At 42.3% G+C, this 21,100-nt stretch overlaps 3 protein-coding genes and 1 long non-coding RNA gene across 16 annotated transcripts in view; 2 read left to right on the forward strand and 2 right to left on the reverse strand.

The window, feature by feature from the left end:
- LOC117225385 (uncharacterized) overlaps positions 1 to 1,431 on the reverse strand; it is a 12,462-nt gene extending 11,031 nt beyond the window's left edge. For 10 of the 11 annotated variants that reach the window (XR_004491502.2, XR_013032790.1, XR_013032795.1 and 7 more), the window contains exons 1-4: positions 1,316 to 1,431; positions 973 to 1,179; positions 366 to 892; positions 60 to 272 (exon numbers count right to left, since the gene is read on the reverse strand). This is a non-coding gene — a long non-coding RNA (uncharacterized LOC117225385). The remainder of the gene's footprint in view (positions 1 to 59; positions 273 to 365; positions 893 to 972; positions 1,180 to 1,315) is intronic. The other variant, XR_004491489.2, reaches the window with a different exon arrangement.
- DCX-EMAP (Doublecortin-domain-containing echinoderm-microtubule-associated protein) overlaps positions 1 to 3,838 on the forward strand; it is a 25,980-nt gene extending 22,142 nt beyond the window's left edge. For both annotated transcript variants that reach the window (XM_076519257.1, XM_076519258.1), the window contains 6 exons: positions 45 to 305; positions 362 to 619; positions 741 to 903; positions 993 to 1,175; positions 1,248 to 1,343; positions 1,419 to 3,838. In XM_076519257.1, coding sequence (XP_076375372.1) covers positions 45 to 305; positions 362 to 619; positions 741 to 903; positions 993 to 1,175; positions 1,248 to 1,343; positions 1,419 to 1,687 — 1,230 coding nt within the window. In that variant the 3' untranslated portion in view covers positions 1,688 to 3,838. The remainder of the gene's footprint in view (positions 1 to 44; positions 306 to 361; positions 620 to 740; positions 904 to 992; positions 1,176 to 1,247; positions 1,344 to 1,418) is intronic.
- Positions 3,839 to 4,155: 317 nt separating this feature from the next.
- LOC117225290 (7SK snRNA methylphosphate capping enzyme) lies at positions 4,156 to 10,709 on the reverse strand. The gene is made up of 4 exons (XM_033478734.2): positions 10,025 to 10,709; positions 8,130 to 9,429; positions 7,833 to 8,051; positions 4,156 to 7,683 (listed from the first exon to the last, which is right to left on the reverse strand). Exons 2-4 carry the CDS (start codon positions 9,417 to 9,419, stop codon positions 6,856 to 6,858), a joined length of 2,337 nt encoding a protein of 778 aa, XP_033334625.2. The 5' UTR covers positions 9,420 to 9,429; positions 10,025 to 10,709; the 3' UTR covers positions 4,156 to 6,855.
- Positions 10,710 to 11,505: 796 nt separating this feature from the next.
- Positions 11,506 to 20,833, forward strand: LOC117225323 (uncharacterized). Of its 2 annotated transcripts, XM_033478798.2 has the most exons (7): positions 11,506 to 11,639; positions 11,732 to 12,158; positions 12,450 to 12,650; positions 12,737 to 12,933; positions 13,004 to 13,111; positions 13,173 to 13,520; positions 19,746 to 20,833. In XM_033478798.2, exons 1-6 carry the CDS (start codon positions 11,517 to 11,519, stop codon positions 13,470 to 13,472), a joined length of 1,356 nt encoding a protein of 451 aa, XP_033334689.2. In that variant the 5' UTR covers positions 11,506 to 11,516; the 3' UTR covers positions 13,473 to 13,520; positions 19,746 to 20,833. The 2 variants fall into 2 exon arrangements, with proteins under 2 accessions (XP_033334689.2, XP_076375377.1); XM_076519262.1 differs by lacking the exon at positions 19,746 to 20,833 and having other exon boundaries at positions 13,173 to 15,599.
- The last annotated feature ends 267 nt before the right edge of the window (positions 20,834 to 21,100 follow it).

Here is a 21,100-nt window from a genome sequence, read left to right on the forward strand (position 1 = left end):
GACAGTTTCATCTCTTAATTATTGGTAATAATTTGCTATTTAAGCCGTCCCGTACTCACGTGACAAGCATCCAGTTCGAGCAAGACGGCGATGTCGTGACAGCAGACAGTGATGGATTCATCACTGTCTATTCAGTGGACGCTGACGGTGCCTATTTCGTTCGAATGGAATTCGAAGCGCACAACAAGGGCATCAGCTCCCTCGTCATGTTGTCGGAGGGTACTTTACTCTCTGGTGGAGAGAAGGATCGCAAGATTGCAGCGTGGGATTCCCTGCAAAATTATAAACGCATCACTGACATGAAAGTACGAGATATTTACGCGTTTGCTGAATAGTTAAACTTAATTGAACTTCTTTTTAGCTACCGGAAGCTGTAGGCGGTGTTCGCAGCATCTACCCGCAGCGACCTGGACGAAACGACGGGAATATATACGTGGGAACCACAAGGAATAATATCCTGGAGGGTTCTCTTCAGAGAAGATTCAATCAAGTTGTCTTTGGCCATGGTAGACAATTGTGGGGACTCGCTGTGCACCCTGACGATGAGGTGTTCGCCACGGCGGGTCACGACAAGAATATCGCATTGTGGAGGAGGCATAAGCTTCTGTGGACGACGCAGGTGATTCCTCAGTTTCCGATTAATTCGATAAGCGAATGTTCCGTTTAAAGTCTGAGCAGTACTTCATTCTGCTTTGAGACTATGTTGTCCGAGGTTCTGAAGCGTTAATTACATCTTCCAGGTGGGTTTCGAATGCATCTGCATAGCATTCCACCCCTTCGGAGTTGCTTTAGCTGCTGGATCCTCCGAGGGTCACCTTTTGGTCCTCGCGGCAGACACTGGCACAGCTGTAGCTACCCTCAGAGTCTGCGGATCTCCGTTGTCCTGCATCGGCTACAATCCAAGTAAGTCACAATCTCGATTAGCACTATTATCTCTTTTCGGTTAGCTGAAACAATTAAGTAATCAACTACCTCGCAACGTTATTGTACAGCCGGAGAGATAGTGGCAATGGGGTCTCAGAACGGCAGCATCTATCTCTTCAGAGTATCCAGAGACGGGTTCTCGTACAAGAAGAGCAACAAGATCAGAGGAACGCAACCGCTGGTTCAGTTGGATTGGAGTTCGGATAGCAGATTCCTTCAGACTGTCACTCAGGACTATGACCTAGTATTCTGTAACTATCATTATTCGATAAAATCTACAAGCACACTTAACAACAATAGACTAAGTATGTAAAAATGTTTAGGGGACGTAAAGGCTTTGTCTTCGGAAAAGAGTCCGTTAGTAATGAAGGACGTCAAGTGGTACACTCACAATTGCATGGTGGGCTACATGGTGTCTGGTAAGTGAAGACTGTGATTCATCTATTATAGAGTTCGCACAAAATTAGGAGCTAAATGTCCAACTATGTCCTTAGGAATGTGGAACAATCGCTACTATCCTCTGACAACCGTGTTGACCACGTCCAGCAGATCAGCGGCCCATGACATGCTGGTCAGCGGGGATGCAGAAGGATATCTCAGACTCTTCAGATACCCTTGCACCAGTGCAAAAGCAGAGTACATCGAAGAGAAGGTGTACAGCTCGCTGGTAGCTTGCGCCAGATTTCTTTACAACGATCAGAATGTGGTCACCGTCGGTGGAACCGACGCCGCGCTGATGCTTTGGGAGCTGGTCGACGAATAAAACGGCCGAGACCCGTCGGACGGAGTCTTGTTCGTTCGCAGATCTCAGCCAGGTCGTCGATCGCCGCTCAATCCGCGATAACGACTTTTTTTTATCGACCAGCGAACGTCTACCTTATCGCTGAGCGAGTTTTCTTCAAGAGATCACATCTTCTTGGAATCGCATTCAAGGTCGTTGGAACAATTTAGCGCCGTTCGCGTCGCGTTTCGTCATTGTTTCCTTAGACCCGTCGTGAAAGTAATCGGGCACCGATCGGACGAGCTAATTACCATTTCGGTAAAAGAGAAGACGAGGCGGTTGTCTTGGTACTTTCACCTTTTACAGCGGACTCGAGTCTCCGCGCACCCGACACAGTATTCGGGCACCTTCGAAGATCTATGCATTTTCTGACGGATTGGTACTAAAAGAAGCGTAGACATTGTTTGTTGTTCGGGCCCCTTCGCCTGATCTAGCCCTCGCTAAATGTTCTGTACACCGAGAGGCACGGAGCTCTTACGAAATTCAGGTTTTCACATTGAAACGAATACGAGAACAGAATTTTCTATTTAGTGAAAAACATCGTAGACACTGGAATGACCGAACGTAGACCGAGCGCTGAGAACGTGTCGAAGAAACAGAGGAAAACATGGAAAACCGTAGAAAAAAAATACGATTAGACAATATTGAAGAGATATTGTAGACGCTATTTATGAGAACGAGCCTAATCGTTCGAGGGATACGTTTACGGGGTCTGCAGACTCCAGACGTAGTTGGGGGACAGGAAGATCTATCTTCCCTTCTTGTTCTCTGCTCGATAACGCGTTATCGGACCGCGAAAAAACGTGGTACACGTTGAGAAACGTGGATGATAACGCGTCTAGAGACAATTCGAGGCGAGCATAAGCGATCGGGGCGCTGGCGCCCCTTGGTAGTCATTAAGAAACGAACAATAGTTGTAATCCCGTGACGACGGGACTTATTTAAACGAAACCGAGACACCCACAATTCATGCACCCGTGTGTCAGGGCACACGACGGTTCAACTTATTTATTCTTCAACGTTTCGAAGATCCTAGGGACAATGCTGTGTTGCGGGTCAACGAGCCAGCCCCGTCGGTCCCTACACCCCCTTGTTCACCGTTTCTAGAAGAACGACCGTGGATCGAGTATAGTGTATAACAGAGTTTAAGCGACATGTTGCTATCAATGAGATAACGTAGCGTAGACACACGAGAATTTTGTCATTGTTAGTCGCGGTAGGCCGTAAGCACGGGATCGTCACTGCCAAGGCATCGAATTTCGAAGTTTGTTTCGACACGAGGACCGTGTCTTGATCACGAGTCTCCTCTGCGAGCGATTTTCACCGCGAAACTGCGATTGGAGCAAAATTTTGACGGAACTCTTAGAATTACAATCAGTCGTTCGTACGTTGACTTTGAAAATTAAAATATTGGTGTTCTAGTCACATTTAAATGGTAGTACGTTAATCACGCGTTTCTAAGGTGTCGGGGCTAGCCCAGGGTTTTGTCGTTAGTAGCTCGAACGATTCAGAAATAATTCAAAGGAAATTGATGAGATAACGTCGCCTATTTTTTTGATAGCTCTTAAATTCTACTTTCAAGTCTGATAATAAGGCAATTATCGTTTGTAGGACGACTTTACGAGACATCCGGCTTGATCTTAAAGCTGAGAATCGAGGGATGTGAGCTCCAACAGCAGTTCCGCGTCATTGGAATCCCTTTTTTACGTTCTACATTTGTAAAACTGGAGCAGTCGAACGGAGGTTCTTCAATAATCGATATCGAAGCTTTCCGCCGCGCGCAACTTTGCGAGCAATTTGTTAAATCATTTGCATCATCGAGTTTGTGTCCCGCTTTGCATCCGTTGCGTGACGTTACTACAAAAAAAAAAAATGTTTTTGCGTCCAGTTCAAAGAACTGTTAAACTTTCGACGTTGTTGATGCAAATGAATTAATGTCCCACCCGTGCAGAAGAGATTTTACGAAAGATCGAGTGTCGCAGGCAGGACTGAATTTTGGTCTTCGATGCGTCCTGAAAACAAACAGGAGAGGATAGAACGAGGAGGATTCAAACGATTCCCCGTAATCTTTAGTATAAAGACGTAACAGTGTAGAGAAGCTATCTTACTACAATAAATTCTGCACATTAGATACACCACGAACTTATCCTTGGATCGATGAGTCCCTTCACTGATGGATGGCGGTGCCCAGGTCAATACATAATACTTAGTACTTAATGAATTAATTGTTATAAAAGAGAATCAACGTGTCTAGGTAGAGTACTTTAAAGATCACGTTTACGAAAATGCCTAACTAGACTTGTGCACAGTCATCTGAAGAATCAAGTCTCATAAGGGTAATCCTATAAAATGATTAGAAGCAATTAAAAAGAATGAAAAGGATGAAAGGAATATTATTTGAAGGATCAGTCTTTACCTTAAATTATTGGTCCGCACAAGCAGAGAGAGGCTAGTGACTCAAAGCGATTCTTTATTAATAATTTGTTCTTTTACACTATGAGTGCTCCTGATAAGCATCTAAGTGGTTCATCTCTCAGTTCCACACTCTCAACACACACAACATGGAAAAGTGATCGCGCCCGGAGTCGAATTTGTGCTGATTTTTTTTGTCCACGACCGTCCGCGAACCTCTTTCGCGGACGATCGACGCTCGAGGAATGGAAATAAACACGCGCCAGACGGGGAAGAGGAGCAAAAATGAAAAGTCGTGTTACGTTTGTTCAGTCTCTGAGGAAAGAAAGACCGCGTAACCGCCACACGATCCCGTTATCTCGTTTCCCTCCATTGTTCGAGTGTTTCTATTCTCTGAATTCCACGATAATCAGTCGGTTTCGTCACCGTTGAGCTGCAACAAACAAGGTGTATAAAGGAAGCGATACGGTGGATTCAACAAGAAAAAAAGATATCCGTAAAACGTTAACAGAAAGACCGGCGAAATTTTTAAATCGAGAGGAAGGTTCGCGTCTTTCAGGGCAAGGATGGCGGCCACACCGCTGTCGTTCCACCTCCGTGATGCACACAGACTAGATAATGGATCTCTCACCACCTCTGCTCCATTATTTCCGCGCGAAAATGCTGATAGAAACAAAAGAACGTCCGTTTTGTAGCAAAAATTTTCGGTATTCATCTCGCCTCGGTATCGATCGCGCCGAGCAACGCGATAGAAATAATACTTTCTCGACTATCTCGTCTATGTCTTCTCATTCTTCGTAACCACGCTCTCCCACTCTCTCGCTCTCTCTATAAATAAATAACAACTATATGAAACAATACGCTCGGGTCCTCTAAAATTACACAAATTTACAGGTCTACAGTCTAGAGTCTTTGACCAATAGTTCGCCTCTCTATATAACACCGCTCGCGTGTCCTCGCGACTTACTTCCGTTCCACACGCGATCAAACAAACAACGGAGAACAAAATCATATTTAAAGAAAGAAACAGTGCGATCGAGTGTGTGCTGTACTCTCTTCGAAGCATTCCGCAGGCGACTGGTGATCGAGCAATCCTGGGACGTTCCCCGCAACGATCCTTATCAAATAATCTACGGTGAACGGCCGGACAAAGTCCTTGTCAATCGATTAGAATTAGTACAATTTCTTTTCGAAAGTGAATATACTTCGTAACTCTTTGTAACATTGAAGCAAGCTACTTCATTCGATTGTTAGGAGATCAAGTTGTTTGATCCAATTTAGAAAAGTTAGTCTATTTTAGATTGGTTTCCATAATTCGAATATTTTCCGTCGTTTTCCTCACGATTTTCTAATCTTGAACTGCCGGTGCTGGTTGTCCTGCTTCGTTTCCTTCGTTTTTACAGGTAGTACAGATATGGCACCGGCAGGATAACTAGCACTTCGCAATTTCTATCATCCCGATTTCTTTTTACAGTCGAAAGACACGGTAAAGCCAAAAAAAGGAAAAATAAACGGTCAGTCTTCTGTCGATCAAACACGTGCTTCCTGACAGTACAGCGAACAATAAGAAAACGCTCATAATTAGGCACGGTACTTAGAATTTGTTTCGCGCATCACCTTGCCCTTGTCTCGCGTTAGACACAGCTAGGATAAAGCACGCCCTGTCCTCGCTATCACATTCGTGCTACGTAAAAGCGATACAATTTCTATCGTGTACAGTGCTGGTTTATGTCTTTCTTCTTATCCCCCCTCCTTCCACGCTGTTATCTCTCTAATGGAACATCTCTGCGTCGCCTACAGTTGTAGCAAACTTAATTGGTAATTATTGTTGCGGATTTCATGCATTTCGTACAAACGTGGATCAGTAAAATACAGAACATTATAAATACTATTCCACTTATGTCCAGTTTATTAAAATTACTAAGAGAAAAAAAATTCTTTCTGCCTGTCTCTTGTGATTGATGTAAAAAGATATGCACTGTCTAGTTATCTGTTACCTATACTGTGTAAACGAGGCCATCGATTGTATCAATGATTCTACAGTATGTCCCATAATTGATGATATTATTAAGAAAGATGAACTAGTAAGAAACTATAATTTAGAAGCTATAGACTAGGAACACTTGATTTTCCTATTCAATTCTATGCCCGCGACAATAAAGTGCCTGGTCAAGGTCGTTGCCTCTACCCAAATGCACGACTCCTACCCGTCCACAGAAATCCGCCACATAGGCCAATTGATTTTACTCCAACAATAGCTTCACTAACATCCGAGATCGATTTCAAACACACCGATACAAACACACTGAAACTCTCACCAGGTATTGCGAGGGGGGCACCTACAAGTTTTTATTCGGTATAATTCAATTTTCAATAAAAAATTAAAAAAAGAAGAAACAAAACGTAAACAAGACAAAAAAACGGTGTCACGTTTCTCAGTTAGAGAAACGCTAGAGAATAATACTCTTTTCGTTCTAAACATGCGCAAGCGGATCGAGTTTCGAATTCGTCATCGTTGTCGTTGGAATCAATAGAACGAGATTTTCGTGGAGTTCCGCGTCCATTATCGAGATTGCCTCGCGACTTTTTACAAAAATTGTTCGCGAAGAGGTCAGCGAATGGAAAGACAGATGAAAGAGAATGAAAACGAAAAGGTCGGCCAACTAAATGGATCACCAAACAGCCAAAAGTTGATAGCACCGCTCGTTTTCCACGCAAAAAGCGCTCTGGGTACTAATTTACGTATTGTCCGAGGTCAGTTCGTAGCGTTGCGTCACCGACCGATCCTCTTTGCAAGGACTCCTTGATCCGTTGTTCCCTTCCCTCTGATCTTCAGGCCTTGAATCTTCTTTATATTCTGTACAATCCATCTGTTTAGCTGCCGGTTTCATTTGCTGCACCTCCAATCTGCTGCTGCTCTTCTTCTCACGCATCAAAGTCTCTTCCTTTATCTCTACTGCCCTGGTATTATCTTCATCCGGCCTGGACTTAGGCATCTCCTCTACTTTCTCAGAACTTTTCCCGTCTATCGGATTCTGCTTCTTTGCGTTCTCGATACAAGGTTCCACAGCTTTATCAGACGCTTCTTCCGACTCCATCTTATCATTCTCTATGCTGACGTCCAAGTAACACATTTTCGAGGCGTCTGGCGGTTGACTATCGTTGGTATAACCAGGAGTGTCATAACATGGCGTCGCAGTGGGAACATAAACATTTTCCAGCTGATCGTACTGGCTCATAGACTCATTGCTCTGCTGGCTGATCTCTGACATGTTGCCGCCTTTGTTATTGTCCTTTTGGAACAGCTTCTGTTCGTACTCTCTGCGCTCAATTTGCTCTCGCCTCTCCACCGACCGCTCTTCCCGCTTCGATGTCGAAGCCTCTGCACTTTCTTGGGACAATCCAGGCTTGGTGAACAGATGAATAGGTCGTTGAAAGCCCTTCGATGGGTGTGGGGGAATAGAGAGCACTTCACACTTGGAGAAACCAACCTCGGGAGACAACAGATACTGCGTGAAGCTGTGAGGTCGAAACTCGATACTCTGGTAATTTTTGTATATCCGTTCCTGAAACACAAGATGGAATTAGTATTTTTGAACAGATTAGCGACTTGTGATACGTTTTGAAGTAGGGTTCTAATTTCGTAGTCAGATATCAATTCGATTTAGATATCCATAAGTATTAATAAAAGCACTACTTTAGAGATTATACTCACTGTTAGATTCTTCTTCTTGGAGTAGCTGCTCCACCATTGTGGCTCTAAAATAAGGACCCCACCTGGACGAAGTTGAGCATACATACGTTTGAAGGCTTGCTTGAGGCCCGCGTCGCCGAAGTTCAGGTGTATCCACTTGGTGATGGATAAGCAGAGGATCGTGTCGAACTGCGGTTGCTCCGTGCAGAGAAGAGCGTCGTCCTCGAGCACGTAGTTACCCTAAAAAAAGAAGTGTTTTAATTTGTTACGTTTCATATGCTTAATGTACGAATTGAATTATTGAGTTTGATACAATACCTGCACAAAAGTAACATTATAAGGGAAACCTTTGTGATTCTTGTTCTTTGTAAAGCCTGGAATATCAACCGGTCCGTAATTGATCGGCATAGACATTGGGAAGAAGTTTACATCATGGTGATCACTGTCTTCATTACCAGCAGGAGACTGTACACAATTGACATAGTGTTTGATATTTTTTCTAGCAATATTGATGAGTTTTCGATCAATGTCAATACCGGTTACACTGTGAGCTGCCAGATCTCTTGCAACGGACAGAGTAATATGGCCAATATTGCAACCAATGTCCAACACATCTTTCCGAACGAATAACTCTCTACGCTGGGCAAATACTGTCAGTCTTGTGTCTACTTCATGTTGAAAGTTACGATAGCCATAGTACCTATTGTAATTACCATACTGATAACGGGCATCTTTCTCTCGGAAATTTGGCATAGTTTGTTTCTTTTTCTTATCCTGACTCGGCCGGTGTTGCGGACGAGGTTTCCATGCTCCGGGTTGAGGAATAACAGGACTAACAATTTTGTCCTTTACATCAACCTTTCTTAATCTCTTATCCTTTGGTTCTTCCAAACCTTTCAAACGTAATTTGTTTTTATCTTTCTGTGGGCTCTCTGGTTTGGGTTCTTTAGGCTGGTTCGGTGGTGGCGAGTTCAATGGTGCACATTGTTGAGCTGTTTCAACATTTTCTGGTGCAGCCATCTCTATAGGCTCTGCGATTTCAGTAGTATTGCATTCTTTAGGCTTGGATTCAGATGGATCATTTGCATCATCCTTCCCAGAACCAGAAGACGCCCTTTTTTTCTTTCTATTTCTGCGTTTTGAACCTTTTTTGGTTGGAGAGATCAGTTGCTTCTCATACTCATCGTCATCACTACAGTTGCACAGATTCAGGGGATCACAAATGTTCGGAGGTATAATAACTTCAATAGCCTCTTTCTTGTGTTTAGGTGTAGGAAGCGGGCTAGATTTGGGTGTAACAGCATTCATGGCTCGGTTTATTTCCTCGTCTTGCATGCTGTTCAAGTTCAACGGATCGCAAATGTTGCCACCGAGCAGAAATTTGGTTGGTGGTATAATGACACCCTCCTTCTTTCTACGCTTATATGGTGGAAAGAATTTACCATTGCTGGTGAAGCTCTGCAGACGCTTCCTACCGAACTTAAAATGGCGACCATCTTCGTGCTTATGCTTCTTGTGAGAGGAGTTGAAAGTTTTTCTTGATTTCTCATTCTCCTTTTTATTGATCTGACCCACTTTAGTGGGACGATCAATTTGTGCAGATGACATCTTGTAAATTCTGTGAACATAAAATAACTAAATAAAAAATCTAATCTTATATTACAGTAAACATTTATTAAAAACAACAATACGATAACAATTTGAAAATGGCGGGAATGGAGTTCGGCCAAAAGCATGTAATAATTGCAATGATAACTCGAATTATACATACCAAATGTATACAAATTCTAAAAATCGAATATATAACTTAGAAACCAAACGGTAAATTGACACGAATAGAACATTAAATTAAACGGAATTCAATTTACGAAACGGAGGTGCGTAGAAAAAGATGTTAATGCTCACTTTTAAATCGCACACTTTTGTCTTACACAGAAGTCAAGAGTCCGTTATTGCAATAAAATAACATGCAAATGTTCTCACATTTTCGTTCATAATATGGAAGATAGCGAGTTTATTGGGCAGACCGATCGTTTGTCCCACGGATTCTTTACGTCGACAAAACGTACGGCGTTCTAGGTGAATTTATCGTTCCCGCGATCGCGCATGCGCAGAAAATGGTTTATGCGTTCTGTAAACGGATGGTCGCCAATGCCCCAAGTTTTCCTTCGATGTTTCACCCCTTAAATGCCAGACTAACCAAGCAAACTTACCTTCAATCGTTTCGCAGACGGTTCCGGTTTCACCTCGACGTAATTTTCGCTCGCATTAAGCACAAAAATACGGGTTAATCGCAGGATACACGACGCAGCCAGCTCAGGACCCTCGTTGTGCGCCCATCAACGATGGCGAATAGCTGCTTCGCTTGCCTCGCTCAAACTCCATTTTCTATGTGGCCACCCGAGGGAGCCGAGCGTCACTTCGGCAATTTTCGGAAGCGAAACACAATTTGATCGGGTCATGGCAATTTTCCGAGCGCAGCGCGAATAGAAAATCATTGGGAAACCGTAAAAACTTCTAAACGAAATTCCCAGCCTCGAATCACGCGATATAAAGAATTACAAACATCGTGATATGAAAAATCTGTGTAAACATACATAGAGTGACGGTTGACGTGCTTTATCTTTCCCGTAAGCCGTAAAAGTATCGCGAATATAGATACATCGATTTTTTTTTAATTACTATTACTCCGTGGATATTTGTGCAAAATTCTTTCTTGCTTTAATAATTTCGCTAAATCGAAGTTATTGTGGATATTAATATGTCTATGTTTTTTAAATATTTTTTCTTTCTTTGAAATTTCGTCTGTTTTATATTATTGTGTCATTTCTAAAAATAATGTTGAACATGAAAATGATGGGACTTGGATACATAATACGTAGAACGATAATATAGTATAGTGTGTTCACATACACACGTGTATGTTACCATAGAGAACTCGGTGTTAGTCATGTATATGCACTCATACGCCAATGTTAATAGAAATGATGCAAGCAGTCATTTTTAGTAAACGATTGTAGTACTCTGACAGCAGAATATTATTTCATCTAAAATTTAATTTATACTGACTTTTAAATTTGAAGAAAATTGCAACAGTATTTTACGTAACTGTTACTAATGAATCAATGTTTAAAGCAATTGATTTTTTATAAAGTACTTTTTTATAAATTCCTATCCGTTATAACAGTTGTTTTTTTAAATAGTACTAACGAATCGGATTGAACCGCGCGCAACGTAATATCAACCGACCAATCGCAGCTTTGGCGCCATTTGCTAAATTTTGAAGAGCAAATGATACTTTTCATATCGAGCGTTTTATCACGCGCGAGGACTGGACAAATAATGTATCAATAGGTCAAAAAAATTACGTGTGAAATATTAGTGAAAATAGTACGGTTATTCAATGAATTTTTAAACGACATACTTTGTGCGCTTAGCGATTGTTATTAGATCCAAATTTTCATTGGTTCCTACGACACACCGTGCGAGACGTTGTGAGAACCCCGTTACAAACGCGGCGGGTTTATCGTTCACTCAGAAATTTTCTCTTTCGCGCCGATTTTTTTTTCATAACAAAATTGCGCTGTTATCTGGTTAATAAACTATTATTTTTCTGTAGCGTTGTTTTTCCAAAACAGTTGTCGTTTCCTTCAGTTGTATTCGATCAAACGTTTAATTTTTACGGGACCAACACAGAGGCAGGATATGCAGCGTAAAAATTGTCTGTTCGAACGATTGGGATCAAAGCATCAAACGCCCCAGATGCTGTTCAAGAAATCGGAATTCGGACAGGTGGAGTATAATGTGCCGGCAGATAAGTTGCCTCAGGTAATGTCATAGGAAAAAAATAATGTCGACCTATTCACGTTACATATATTTATTTATTTTTACATTGGCAAAATCGCCATGTCTGTTTTTAGTTCAATTTCTTCCCTAAAAGTCTGTGCGACAGTGAAATACGTAACTCCTCGTTCTTCGCGACGCCACCGATGGAAAAAAAGCCCGTCGTGACGCCGAAAGCGCCGGTGAAAAACAAAAAAGAATCCAAAAGGGCGGACCTGAAGCCGAAAAGGTTGCAGTACACTGAGGAGGAGCTGGACAATGACTACAAGCGAAATGGCACAGACACTGTGTCTGAAAAGTCGGGCAACATGTTGCTTTGCAAACATGACACAGTAAAATGTAATAGTGTCGATATGACGCGGAAACAGATCACTAGATCACACACAAAGCTAGACAAAATTAAGACACAAACTAATGACAAAGAGAACGACAGTAATGCTATAGATAATAATTCGAGGAATCCGTCGAACGTTAGGAATAATTTAACACTGGAATCGACTATAGGTAGGTGTACAAAGAATGAGCAAAAACGCACTTCAGCGTTAAGAGACACCAATATCAAAGACAAATTGACCCACTTTCGGCTATAACAGTGTATGGTCTAGCTGTTACTTTAATTGTAGAAGTATGTTACCATTAAGGATAAAGATTGTAATAAGATATTGTATGATACAATGCCGTTTTCTAAGCTGATAGATTGTAACAAGTAAAAATTTGAGCACACCTGGAATGCATCAAATAGTTTACTTTAGTTTTAGTACAGTGGTAGATTTAGTATATTTGTTTGTTCTACAGTATTTGATTCTCACTCGGAGAAACTGTCTCAAAGCAGCGACCTTTTAGATTGGAAAGGTAAATTGCATTGGCTGCAGGCTAGAAGAGACGTTGGTATGTGGATTCAGTGCGATAGAAACAATTGTAAGAAATGGAGATATGTTGAAGACTATCATGACCCAGTAGATGTACCAAACATTTGGTACTGCAGTATGAACTCTGGTGTGAAAATATTTTTGTTAGCTTCTTTTAAATGTTTGGTGAAATAGGCGTGTTTTATACTACAGTATTATTGCCTAATTTTACAGATAAGTCAATAGCATCTTGTGCTATTCCAGAAGTGCCTAAAACATCTGCAATAGAGGCTGATTTAATTGAAAATTGCTATAACGCTGGTAGCATTGTGTGGGCTCATATTTGTGGGTTTCCATGGTGGCCTGCAATAGTTTGCGATAGTCCTGAAACATTTCAGTACTATAAATTACGTAAAAATTCTGCCATACCCGTAAGTTTTAATGTTTACTTAATTATGAAGTCTTTTTATATTAAATAATAACTACTCGTGCAATTTTCAGAGTCAATATTTTGTCACATTCTTCAATGATAAACTTGAATGCGCGTGGATTCGCAAACACAACCTTAAATCATTTGCAAAAACCAAATATAGCACACTTATCACCAAGGTATTTAATTATTGATAATAATAAGTGTATGTACCATAACTTATAGTAATTTTTATTACAGACGAAGTTTGGTAAAGTTGACTACAAAAGTGCCCTGGACAAAGGATATGAAACTGCTTTAAATGCTCTTTCATTGTCCATCTCTAAGAGATTGCAAAAATTTAGTTTTCTGGCATTATATGAAAAATTGTACGATGTTAATAACAACACAAATGAGCCAGCCGACACGACAGAAGATAAAATGGAGACGAATTCCGACGACGAAATACCTCCCACGAATCCTCCGAATTCTCTTTCGCTAAAGGATTATTATTTCACCATACTGCGCAAAATGCAAGACTACAAGAGTCTTCGATATTAGTACATCAAAAGAAACGTCTCATTTTCCGTATAAATTACCTGGAACCATGTAAGTACACACAATAATATTCACATGTAACAAACATAATATGGCAGTAGACATTTTCTACATGACGTCGTCAGAGTAGATTCCTATATTACCAGAAAGTAGTAAAATCAAATATAGATCATTCAGTATACTACTTAATCGGCTCTCCGATCGAGAGGTTACATGTTTAATTGCTACCACGCTCCACAAGAGAGCAGCACTGACACCGCGCACCGAAAGATCACTTCTTATTTTCGAAACCTAGAATTGTTGATACGACAAACTGAAACAAATAATTAAAAGGAATTTTAAGGAATTTTCAAGAACTTACATTACAATTGTTATTCTATTTATAACAAGCCTTATCAAGCATTTTACATTGTACATAGACGTTCCTAACGAATTTCGTTGGTATATTATTTTTTGTAATGCCATGCCTCTATGTACCTCGAGGCAGCCACTATCTTCAAAAAAGATGATAAGAAGTACATATAATATACTCGTCTTTTAACGCAACGATGTCTTGTATCCTGAACAACTTTTTCTAGTCCTAGTTCCCTATCTGAAGCAGCGGGGTTATCAATATATCTTGTTTGGGTCGAGAGATAAGCTTCTGGAGAGTTTGCTTCATAGCTACCACAAATTTCACTGTCAAGTAAATGATGGAATAAACCGTACACCGAGATTCGTTAGAGACTCAAAAATTTCCATATCACCAATATGGCGGCGTAGATCCTTAAAGGGTAGCTTTTAAATTGTTCTGTTTGCAAGAACACGTGTGAAAATTGTTAAATAAAATGTAGGAGCGAGTAGTCAGGTACTTGCCTGTTAATTTGAGGGTAAAGTGGAGGACCATTTGGTGTGACCAATCAGTGTTCCTCGGTTGATGCTCGCCGTTCGAAACGTTTTCTCAGCGGAAATCGTGCGTACATAAAACGCTTGTAAATCGACATGTTAATGTAGTGCAAAGTTCATCGGGGTCTTGGGGTCAGTCCGACGTCAGCGGATGCGGAGACCCTCGTCGTGGCGAACTGCGTCCATATTTGCGTATTCCTTGCCGATATATTCTTATATTGCCCATGTGGGAACGAATTCCCATAGATAGGAAAAGCCTCCTCTTCTACCGCTCTCCTGAAAATTATATCCATCCGCAAACAAAATTTGATTTCAAATAACCAAGACAATTCAGACCGACATCTTGAGGTCTCTGACTGCCTCAGCAAAATTTCCTGTACTTTGCATCACATGATAATTGCAAATACCGAGGTTTCTTATCTTGTTCCGAACAGTTTAATTTTGTAGTTCTAAACTATGTACATACGTACAGCCAGTTTCCATCACTCGCGCTTCATTTGACTGCATCTTGATGCATCTACGCGTACCTAAAAATATTTTGGTAAATTTTTGTAGCATCTCTGGAAGGTTCCCGGGATTACTCGATACAGTTTTAAAAAATATTCCACAATCTCGGGACGGAATGAAACGAATCGGAATTTTGTCTCGGCCGTCACGATGACCCAAGAGCTCCGCTCCGATCCTTCGCAGTTAACACTCCCCAGAAAGAAAGAAAAAAGGAAAACGATAACCCCAGATACCGAAGCGGGCACATACGTGTCCGTTATCGTCCTCGTAATAGTCGGACGATCGTGTTGCTAACTGAGTACTCGGGTTATCTGCTCTGTCTGTCCTTCTTACAATTTCGTTACGTTTCAACCACGCATTTCCTCCCGCCTCTCGCCGTTTTTCACGCCGGAAACGGTCATTAATTTCACGGCAATAATCACCGGGCGATTACCGATCGTTATCGTTTCCCCGGACCTTTTTATTCGCCAAGTAAATAAGATCGGTTTCGTGTAATACGTTACCGTTTCCAACGTTCCTCGCACGGATCGGCAGGCGATCGGTCTGCCGCTCGTTACCACGTTGGAAAATAAAACGAAGGTTGGCACTAGGTCAGAAGGTTGTAACGCCCGCGCGCGACTCTATAAATAGCCCACTGTATCGAATTAAACAAAGATCCGCCGAAGTACATTTCATTTTCTGAAACGAATCGCCTGTATTGTTTTGGCATCGCCAGAAATAAATTTTGTGAAATCTGTACGTGTTTCTTCAATAAAACGCTTACTCCACTTTTCGCGACCGGCATCTTGCAAGCTATTAGGCAGGAATGTCCCAATTATCCCCCACAGATAATCACCGGGGGGTGAATATCTCGTACACACCGAAACTATTTCGGTGTACCCCGGAGGGTCCCGTATATATTTTTAATGCGCCCTACCGTGCCTGCGGCCACCGAGAGAGAGGGAGAGAGAGAGAGAGAGAGAGAGAGAGAGGGAGAGAGAGAGAGAGAGAGAGAGAGAAATAACTCGGGAAACGTTGAACTCGCCACGTGGAAATTCTATTTCTTTTACGCCTTAATTGTGCTCGAGTGTCGTTGGAAATCCTCCGCAAATAGCCGGCCGGTGTAAAGTTCATAATTTCGTGGCAGGGGCGAGGACCGTTTCGTCACGAATATCAGGAGATAAGGTTATGGGGTCCGGTCACGGCCGTAAATATGCTCCTCTCGCCCCCTCTCGAAAATTTATTTCAATCCCGCGATTAACCCGATTTCAATTTCTCAATCGTGCGCTCCCGGAAGCCTGGCGCGCGTACGCGTTGTTCAAAGGTTGCGAAACGCAAAGGGCGCGCTAGGAACGGAGCGCGTAACGCAACGAGGCGTAACATTCGTCAACCGGTGTAACAGACATTAGGACACTTCATTGTACTTTGTTACTGGGTTCGATGATAAATCGTAACACAAAACCTACCGTACCCGATATAAATGAACGAGGTTCACGTTTGTTCTTTTAAAATTGTTCTAGGTCTAGTGTAGTGTACGTTTAGTGTCAACGGAATTATACTTTAGAGTGCAACCAGGAAGAAATCGATCACTTTACTGTACGGTAGAATCACGATTATCTGAATCGCTGACATCTGAATTCCTTATTATTTAAACATTCAGACACGTTTCACATGTAATTCTCTCAATCGAAAGCGATCCATTTGCATCGTTGTTCATTGTAAATATCAGGACAGATTTAATGTATTAGTTCAGATGATCGAGCACTTTTCTGTAGCATCCACAAACGGAAAATGTTACCTTGCTTTCGAGATGACGAATGGCGTTCGAATATAACGGTGAAGAATTTGAGAAGGAAAATAAAAATGGTTCGGTTAGATGAAGAAAATTTGTATTTCGCGTGGAGATCGGTAGTCCAGCGATTAACTGTATATTTTAGCGGAGAATCGAGGATTAATTCGCGCGTATTCCCCGGTATTCCCGGAAGATTAAACCGGAAGCACGACGCGCATTCGGTTCGGAGGCAAAGGAACACATAGGCCACGCCTAGGTGGAAACGTAGCGTAATACATGCAACGGTGCGGCGCGGCGCGACGGGCAGAAAGGTCGAGCCAGGATATAATTCTCTATCCCCTGTCCTTTCTTTTTTACCATCGACCCAATACAGGCCGCTCCCATGTTTGTCAGCGACATACGCCCCCATTGTTATACGGTTCCTATGTCCTAGACTGCCACGAAACGATCAAACGGGGCAGCAAGGCTCGCGGAGAGCCGCATCGAGTCCGTTCGGTTCGGTTCGAAGGCCCGCTAGGGGTCGAAGATACAGCCAGTACGCCTTTACGGCCAATAAATGTCTCTTTTACGAGCCGTGTCCCGCATATAAAGTCACGGGTATTCCTGTCGACGAGCGACGAGAGACGCGTTTCGCTAGGCCCAGGCCTCGGCTCATTAACGGTAATTAAAATGGCCCGCTGTTGCGCGGTATATCGGGTCCCCGGTGGAAATTGATTTAAACGGCTGGCCCCGATGCGGACCCATCCGACCCCCATCGTCGCCGCGACGCGCCGTGGCGCTTATGAAACGATCGCCACCCGAGACGCGCGGAATTTTATTTGCACCGAGGACAATTTACGGCACGGAGTCGCGCTGAGACCTGCATTCTCGCGTTATACCGCACGACATTGCGTTACAAAACTGGCGAGTCACGTGCCCACCATGTTGCCGGCCGCCTTTACATTTTTATCGAGGCTTATTAATTATTGATGCCGGGAGAAGGTCGACCCTAACGCGTTGTCTCGCCTATCTCTGCGGTGGTGTAGTTTCCACGAGGTATCGCTGTCGCCCGGTTTCATTCGACCGAGCGTTCCCTTTCGAGAGGTAAACCGTGTTTATTGACCCCGTTTTGTCGTTCGCGCACTGGCCAGACACGAAAATTTCGTCGGAAGCCAAATTTCGGAATAGACGAGGAGCGAACTTTTGTCGCGGGTTGCGGATCTCGAGGTGAAATGAAAAGACTGTTATCTGGCAATTGTATTAACTTGTTAATAGTGCACATTCTTTGATCTCTCCATTGGCGGAGATTACTTTTAATCTACGAAACTTCATGAAATAGTTCGTTGTCATTTATTTATGGCTAGTTTGAAACAGGAATAAATTGAGAAGATGGAGCTGCGGAATAAAGGTCTGTCCCCTCAAATAACGAACATACGATCACCATAATTATAGTGGGTGACATTATTCTTCGACCAGGTGTAGACACTTCATGCCCATTATATCTGGACTGCTGATTTTATGTATTCATGAAAAAAGTGAATAGGGACTGTAACTTCAGCGGAAAAATTTAACAATGCTGTCAGATTATTTTCCGCCTATTCAAATTTTTCCTCCTGTTCATTGTAATCTAGGGAAGAAAGCAGGCTCAATTCCTCTATCATTTTATATTAGGGTTGACTTATTTTTAATGGTTCCGTGGTGTTAAACAACGAGTACGGTATTTCACTAATTTTAGTCTTGAACAAATCAAATTCTCAGATTAACCCCATGAAACGAGGGGTTCAGGCTAACGTCTCGTGATCCCACTACGGAACATCGAAAATTTCCTGACCCACAAATCGTCCGGGTTTTCAAATGCAAATTCATCATCTTCCTTTTCCTTTTCCCGGTGCAAGACGGTCATGAATATATGCAAGCCTGAACTTCTTAAATATTTACCTGCCTCTTCGTCCGTCGTGCCCGCGGCGAACATTGTTACACTCGCGCGAAATCCCATTAGTATGCCGCTTTCCTCGTTACATCGTCAGCAGAAAATTCGTAGTCCTCCCCGGCAGGGGGCGAGAAAGGGGGACGAAAATAAAAGGACACTTTCACGACGTAGCTTAGGAAACTCGTCCCTCCTCCCTTTCTCCTCTCTCTTTCTCCTTTTATTTCTCTCTCTCTCTCTCTCTCTCTCTCACACACATACACACACACATCCTCTCTCTTTCTCTCTATCGTTGTGGAATTCGCTCCAACCGGTTTCTCCTTTTTGAATTTCTAAAAGATAACTAGGAGAATTCTTGACGATCATCGAACGGGAGAAACCTGCCGGGCATTATCCTTGACTGGATTGAGCCTCGTTTGTACGTAATTAGAATTTATTCCTAAGATTGCCGGACTGCAGATCTTTATGCATTTCTGGCTTGTACCGAATTCTGGAATATGTGCAAAGGAGCCCGAGCACTGAGAAACATCAATGGCATTTTTGTTCTATTTTTTGATAAAGGAAGTCTTGTTGGAGATAGACGTGTTTTGTAGAATGATGAAGCCTTTTGCGGACGAGGACGTTTCAAAGTGCCAATAAATTTTCTTCATACATCACCTTATTACTAAACTGCGGATGTATCCGCGAAATACTGTGCATTAATTATAGGAAACAAGAACTGCATAGATATGTATTTCTGTCTCGATTAATTTTATTGAGTTCTAAATAATATGATCCAAGTATTAAATTTTCTAATAGATTCTTCCAATGGTGTTTATTTATTGCATGTATAATCAAATTACGTGCTTGCACTTCTGGAATACGATGCGTAACCCTGATATCAATATATCTGCGTTCTTTCCGAAATGCTTAAGAAAAGGCTTCTGAAGTATGCGATATTTTCAAGAACATTCTACTTGTACCTCGTGACAGATGCGTGGCTAAACAGATCAGAACTTTTTGTTTATATCTTGAATCTTGGATTTTACATTTGATATCGAAAGTCCCATTAGTCTTCTGCAAAAGATGCGTAGAGCTAAACCGATTAGTACTTGTTTGTCAATCGTGAATCTTGAACAATTCTTTGGATCGACGCCTAAATTTCTGCATGTCTTCTGTGTAAGATATGAGAGCTAGACTACTCAGAATTTGTTTGTGAATTTTTCAGGGCCAACACCACCGAAAGTCCGGCGGTTGTAATGGGACGGCGTTCGTCAGGGATAATGGTGCCCGGTCTCGATATGCGAAAGAATGCGAGCCCGCGTCCGGTTGCAGCAGTCGTTCCTAAATGTGTCTTTGAAATGCGTCCCGAGTTGAGGTTCTCTAAATGCGACTTTAACGACCACCACGAGGAACACGAGCGAGTAGAACGGGGAACGACGACCTGCACGGATTCGGGCGCGGTCAATGCCGTCTAGATGCTCTCGCTATTACTATCCGGACCGCCTGGTATTTTCGTCATGGCCTACTAATACACTCCGCAAATTCTCGCCCTGCCACGGGGGCCGGTGCTCGACGATGACGTGGTCAAGGAAATATGCCGATCGCGGTTCGTGTCACTGGCCCTGATGGCCAATTCCTTTCCCCTTCGTTTTCTTTCGTTTCTCGTTTTACTCCTTGAAAACGAGCCAACTCTAGACGCATCCTCGTCGCACGCACTTACGCGCGCGTTAAAAACCTTTCGCGAATCGTCGATCGTTCCGAGGAAAATCAAGATCATCCAGGAATTTGAGATCGTCATCTTATCGGAAACGCTTTAGCTGTATCAACGCCGAATGTTACTTCACCCTCGAATGCATTCGGATGCAAATTCTTCTATTATACGTTTCTACTTCTTCTCTTTTTGAGCTGAGAAATATTTGTAACAGAATGATCTCGCGGTTGTTCTTCGGACTCTAGCTCATCTCTGCCCCTTGAGTAGGCAATCCTGCCATCAAGTACTCCCTTATCCTCTATGTTCTTAAACTCGTCCTAATTCTTTGTGTACTTCGTTCATCACATGCACAAGATCTACGGTCCAGTTCCGAATTTCAACAATTAATATTAACTAAACCTATCGTTCTGGTCGAAATGACCGATTTTACATTTCTTCTTTTAACTCTTAGACCGGAGTCGTGATAGATCCCAAGTAACAGGCGAAAACAAATGTGTTAATTTAATTCTAGATAAACATTGCATTAAATTTTATTCTTAGCTAGAATCTTAACGAATTGTTACTACGAAATGAAATACAAATATCGTGTTATATCGGTGAAATTGTTGATGTTATTAAGACCCAGCTTTTTAAGCATCGAATCCTCAAGAATTGATATAGCCTGCGCAAGCTAGAAAAAGTAGAAAATAATGATGAACGAGCAGAAAAGTATCCACGCCATATGACCTTATCAAATCGATCAACCGGACAGATAACGCGCGGATATCTTTGGAGAGCGTTCGCCAGAGTGTTCTCCTAATCATCGTTGCTCCATGTAATCACGAGCTTTGTTTGTTTAATTAACACTAGGATCACGAGATCCTCGAAAA

This window comes from Megalopta genalis, chromosome 2, assembly GCF_051020955.1.
Source record: "Megalopta genalis isolate 19385.01 chromosome 2, iyMegGena1_principal, whole genome shotgun sequence".
Lineage (NCBI taxonomy): Eukaryota > Metazoa > Arthropoda > Insecta > Hymenoptera > Halictidae > Megalopta > Megalopta genalis.

What these genes read in the sequence shown, in the direction of transcription:
- LOC117225290 (XM_033478734.2), bottom strand. Translation starts at nt 9,419, where the DNA reads ATGTCATCTGCACAAATTGATCGTCCCACTAAAGTGGGTCAGATCAAT. An exon ending in ATAATGTTACTTTTGTGCAG is followed by an intron (nt 8,052 to 8,129) that starts GTATTGTATCAA and finishes TTCTTTTTTTAG; the next exon opens with GGTAACTACGTGCTCGAGGA. An exon ending in CCAAGAAGAAGAATCTAACA is followed by an intron (nt 7,684 to 7,832) that starts GTGAGTATAATC and finishes CTTGTGTTTCAG; the next exon opens with GAACGGATATACAAAAATTA.
- LOC117225323 (XM_033478798.2), top strand. Translation starts at nt 11,517, where the DNA reads ATGCAGCGTAAAAATTGTCTGTTCGAACGATTGGGATCAAAGCATCAA. An exon ending in CGGCAGATAAGTTGCCTCAG is followed by an intron (nt 11,640 to 11,731) that starts GTAATGTCATAG and finishes GTCTGTTTTTAG; the next exon opens with TTCAATTTCTTCCCTAAAAG. An exon ending in GTACTGCAGTATGAACTCTG is followed by an intron (nt 12,651 to 12,736) that starts GTGTGAAAATAT and finishes CTAATTTTACAG; the next exon opens with ATAAGTCAATAGCATCTTGT.